The sequence below is a fragment of the Babylonia areolata genome, chromosome 27 (genome assembly GCF_041734735.1).
Source record: "Babylonia areolata isolate BAREFJ2019XMU chromosome 27, ASM4173473v1, whole genome shotgun sequence".
NCBI classification, from domain to species: domain Eukaryota; kingdom Metazoa; phylum Mollusca; class Gastropoda; order Neogastropoda; family Buccinidae; genus Babylonia; species Babylonia areolata.
The window spans coordinates 12,615,116-12,620,115 of NC_134902.1; the positions used below are offsets into that span (position 1 = coordinate 12,615,116).

Genomic DNA, 5,000 nt, shown 5'->3' on the forward strand with positions numbered 1-5,000 from the left:
GGAAACCCATCAGGACTAAACTTTGAAGATGAGAATTCGGAGAAGAATAGATTATGTTTATGAGTGACAGTGCACTGCATTTGTAGAGTTTTTATTGAAGATATATCTATATCTATCAAGTTATCATGTGTGTGTATATATATATATAAAGAATATTTAAAAAAAAAAATATCATCTATAAAAAAAAAAAAAATTTTCTTTTTTTAATTTTTTCATATACATATATGTGGAGTGTTGGCTTAGAGGTAACGCGTCCGCCTAGGAAGCGAGAGAAAATCTGAGCACGCTGGTTTGAATCACGGCTCAGCCGCCGATATTTTCTCCCCCTCCACTAGACCTTGAGTGGTGGTCTGGACGCTAGTCATTCGGATGAGACGATAAACAAAGGTCCCGTGTGCAGCATGCACTTAGCGCACGTAAAAGAACCCATGGCAACAAAAGGGTTGTTCCAGGCAAAATTCTGTAGAAAAATCCACTTGGACAGGAAAAACAAATAAAACTGCATGTAGGAAAAAAATACAAAAAGTAGTATAGTGACGCGCTCTCCTTGGGGAGAGCGGCCCGAATTTCACACAGAGGAATCTGTTGTGATAAAAAAAAAAGAGAAAGAAATACAAGAAAAAAATACAGGAAATTAATGATGTGCATGCCATGAACTCAGGTACATCATGACCAGCGAACACACGAAGGAGGCGACGGAGACCTTCTTCAAGAAGCACCACCACTTTGGCCTGAAGCCGGAGAACGTCATTCTCTTTGAACAAGGCTGTCTCCCCTGCCTCACCTTTGACGGGAAAATCATCCTCCAGGCACCCAGCAAAGTGGCGCTGGCACCAGGTAGGAGGAGGAGGAGGTGGAGGTGGTGGTGAAAACGTATGTGTGTGTGCGTGTGTGATGGGATGAGGGAGGGGAGGGCCTGGGAGGGGGGTGGAGGGCCTGGGGGTGAGGGGGGGGTGGGGGGGGCTGGGGGGTGGGGGCTGATGTTTAGAGGACAGAATGTGTTGGCTGATTTTGGAATGATTGGAGGTGGAAAAATGTGTATGTTTGTGTGTGTGTGTGTGTGTGTGAGGTAGGGTGTGGGGAGGTGGGGGGGCGGAGTTGGGGGTTGGGGGCTGATATTTAGAGGACAGAATGTGTTGGCCGATTTTGGAATGACAGAATGATGTAGCTGGGTCTTTATGTTGAAAAAAGAAAAAGAAAAAAAAAAAAAAAGAATCTTAGGAATATTCTGCATGTGTGGGTTAGTTTACTTTTATTTGGTGGGGGTGGGGTGGGGGGGGACTGTGTTTTTGCATTGAGTTGAATGCATCATTTTTTTTCTTGTATTTTATTTTGTTATTTAGTTATTTGTATTTATGTATTTTTTCCCACCATTTATATCTTATTTATTATTTTGTTTATTTAACTATTTATCAGTTTATCTATTCATTCATTCATTCATTCATTTATTTATTTATTTCTTCCAATGATATGGACACAGGTTGCTGCCCTTTGGCACTTTCTCTTTTGTACACAGAAAGGGGACGTAAATTTTTTTGTCCTGGGGCGCTGGGGTTAATGTAATTTCCTGTCGAAAAAGACTAATCTTGCATTGCCTTTTCAAGTGTGTTTAGTCTCATCCAAAATTGTGCTGTCGCAGTACGGCCAGAAAAAGACTGAACACGTGTTTTTGAAAAAAAAAAAAAAAAAAAAAAGAAGAAAAAAAAAAAAGTAAATGTGTAGGTTTTCTGTGTACCAGACGGGAACGGAGGTCTGTACCGTGCCTTGAAGAAGCACGGCGTGCTGGAGGACATGACGCGGCGTGGCACCCAGTGCGTACACGTGTACTGCGTCGACAACATCCTGGTCAAGATGGCAGACCCCGTCTTCGTCGGCTTCTGTCTGGAAAAGAAAACGGAATGTGGGGCGAAGGTAGGCGGCGTGGTAACGTGTCCATCTTGTGTTTACATCCCTCTGTACCCACTGTTATCATCACTTTCTGTTGTTTGCATTTTTTTTTTTCCTAGTCTCTGTTGATTAACCTGAGTCTCTGTTGATTAACCTGAGTCTCTATAGATTAACCTGAGTCTGTTGATTAACCTGAGTCTCTATAGATTAACCTGATTCTTGATTAACCTGAGTCTCTATAGATTAACCTGAGTCTCTGTGGATTAACCTGAGTCTCTGTTGATTAACCTGAGTCTCTATGGATTAACCTGAGTCTCTGTTGATTAACCTGAGGTTAAAAGCAGCCACAGGAGAGGACTGGGCCCCAGCTTGCTGTGTGCAGAGCCCTAGCTAGACACAGTTGATATGAATTCACTGCCCTGATCAAGGGCCTTTGAAGGCTTGGGACTTGACCTTTAATTATTCATTGTTATCATTATTATAATCATTATTATTATTATTGTTATTATTGTTAGTAGTAGTAGTAGTAGTAGTAGTAGTATCATTATTATTAGTATTATCATTATCATCATCATCATTATTATCATTATTATTATTATTAGTAGTAGTAGTATCATTATCATTATTATTAGTAGTAGTAGTAGTAGCATTATCATCATCATCATCATCATTATCATTATTACTAGTAGTAGTAGTAGGAGGGGGAGGAGGAGGAAGAGTAGTATCATCATAATCATCATTATTATTATTAATATTATCATCATCTTCATCATCGTTGTCATTGTCGTTAATGTTATTATTCATGGAATTTCATCATGAACGATGACGACATCAGTGATGACTCTGGAGATGATAATGCAGCCCAAGCGGAGTGATGGCCTTGAGGTAACGCGTCCGCCTAGGAAGCGAGAGAATCTGAGCGCACTGGTTGGAATCACGGCTCAGCCACCAATATTTTCTCCCCCCTCCACTAGACCTTGATTGGTGGTCTGGACGTTAGTCATTCGGATGAGACAGTAAACCGAGGACCTGTGTACAGCATGCACTTAGCGCACGTAAAAGAACCCACGGCAACAAAAGGGTTGTTCCTGTCAAAATTCGATAGGAAAAACAAATAAAACTGCACGCAGGAAAAAATATGAAAAAATACAAAAAAAAGGGTAGTGCTGTAGTGTAGCGACGCGCTCTCCCTGGGGAGAGCAGCCCGAATTTCACACAGAGAAATCTGTTGTGACGAAAAGAAATCAAATACAAATACAAATACAAAGGCAGACGCACACATGTGGCCACACTGTTTGCTGGCAACAGCAGATGACAGGTCTCGTCTCCTCTCTTTGTAGGAATGACTTTTTCTGGAGAGTATCAGTATCAGTAGCTCAAGGAGGCGTCACTGCATTCGGTCAAATCATATTATACACTACACCACATGTGCCAAGCAGATGCCTGACCAGCAGCGTAACCCAACAGTTTTTCTGGAGAGCCTGAAGACTCCTCTCCTCAGACATCAGACCTCCCTTGTATATAATATTTTTGTTATTATTGTTGATATTATTATTGTTGTTGTTGTTCTACTTGTTATCAGATAATGATGATGATGATGGTGATTACTTTTATCATCATCTTCATCTTTATCATGATGACAACGATGATGATGATTATCGTTGTCGTTATCACTGTGCTGTCATTGTTGTCCTCCATCATCCATCCATCTCCTCCTCGTCCTCCTCCTCATCATATGTTAAAGTCGTTATCAGAATTATAGTTATTATTATCAGTATTATTGTTATTATCATAATTATGAAGGGTTTAAAGTACTCAGCATGCTTCAGAATGAGCGCCGTGGGAGTGAGGCCACTGAAACTGTGCAGATGGTAGGCAGCAAAAAACACCCCCTAAAGACATGTTGACTATGGTCACTTTTATTGTCATCATCATCATTGTCATGACAATGATGATGATGATTATCATTGTCGTTTTCATTGTGTCGTCATTGGCATCCTCCATCCTCCATCCATCTCCTCCACGTCCTCATCTGTTGTTATGAGAATTATAGTTATTATCATTGGTATTATTATTATTATTACCATGATTAATATTGTTATATGTTGCTGCTGCTCTCGGGCCATTTCAATATTCAGCACACTTAGTTGTGTCCCCAATCAAAGCTAGACAACTCTGAGCACACCTGAACTAGTTTGTCTCCCTTGAACTGTTCCAAACCATTATCATCATCGCTATCATCATTTTCAGTTTCAGTTTCTAAAGGAGGCATCACTGCATTCGGACAAAATCCATATACACTACACCACATCTGCTATGCAGATGCCTGACAGCAGTATAACCAAACATGCTATCCAGGCCTTGAGTGCATGTATGTATATTTGTGTACCTATCCGAGTGGATTTCTTTTTACGTAATTTTGCCAGAGGACAACACTCTCATTGCCATGGGTCTTTTTTCAGTGCGCCAAGTGCGTGCTGCACACGGGACCTCTGTTTATAGTCTCATCTAAATGACTAGACACTCAGTTCAGTTTTCCAGCCAAACTTGGGAGAAAGGGCGAGAACGCCATTCGAACCCAGACCCACACAGACTCTGAAATGGCAGATGAGCAGTTTAACCATTCCGCTGCCTGCCTCCTATCATCATAACCATTACTATCTGCCCACTGACGGTGGGTTACGTTGCTGGTCAGGCATCTGCTTGGCAGATGTGATGTGGCGTATGTGGATTTGACCGAACGCAGTTACGTCTCCTGGAGCTACTGATACTGATAACTGACGGTGCCTGTGGCCTGCAGGTGGTGGAGAAGACGGTTCCCCAGGAGGCGGTGGGTGTGCTGTGCAAGGTGAGCGGACGTTACCAGGTGGTGGAGTACAGTGAGATCACCCTCTCCACCGCAGAGAAGCGGGCAGAGGACGGGCGCTTGTCCTTCAATGCCGGCAACATCTGTAACCACTTCTTCACCCTCGACTTCCTCAAGCACGTCTGCAGGTCAGTTTTTTGACGTTTCACATTGAATAAAATAGAATAGAATAGAATAGGTCTTTATTACCAAATGTACCGGGGTCACAAGGAATATTGGGGGGGATAGTACATAAAAAGGTACGGAC

The 5,000-nt window shown here is 42.1% G+C and overlaps 1 protein-coding gene across 2 annotated transcripts in view; it reads left to right on the top strand.

Annotated features, from left to right (window-relative positions):
- LOC143300969 (UDP-N-acetylhexosamine pyrophosphorylase-like) overlaps positions 1 to 5,000 on the top strand; it is a 53,257-nt gene that overhangs the window by 29,985 nt on the left and 18,272 nt on the right. For both annotated transcript variants that reach the window (XM_076614926.1, XM_076614924.1), the window contains exons 5-7: positions 662 to 837; positions 1,739 to 1,911; positions 4,688 to 4,881. In XM_076614926.1, the coding sequence (XP_076471041.1) occupies positions 662 to 837; positions 1,739 to 1,911; positions 4,688 to 4,881 (543 nt within the window). The remainder of the gene's footprint in view (positions 1 to 661; positions 838 to 1,738; positions 1,912 to 4,687; positions 4,882 to 5,000) is intronic.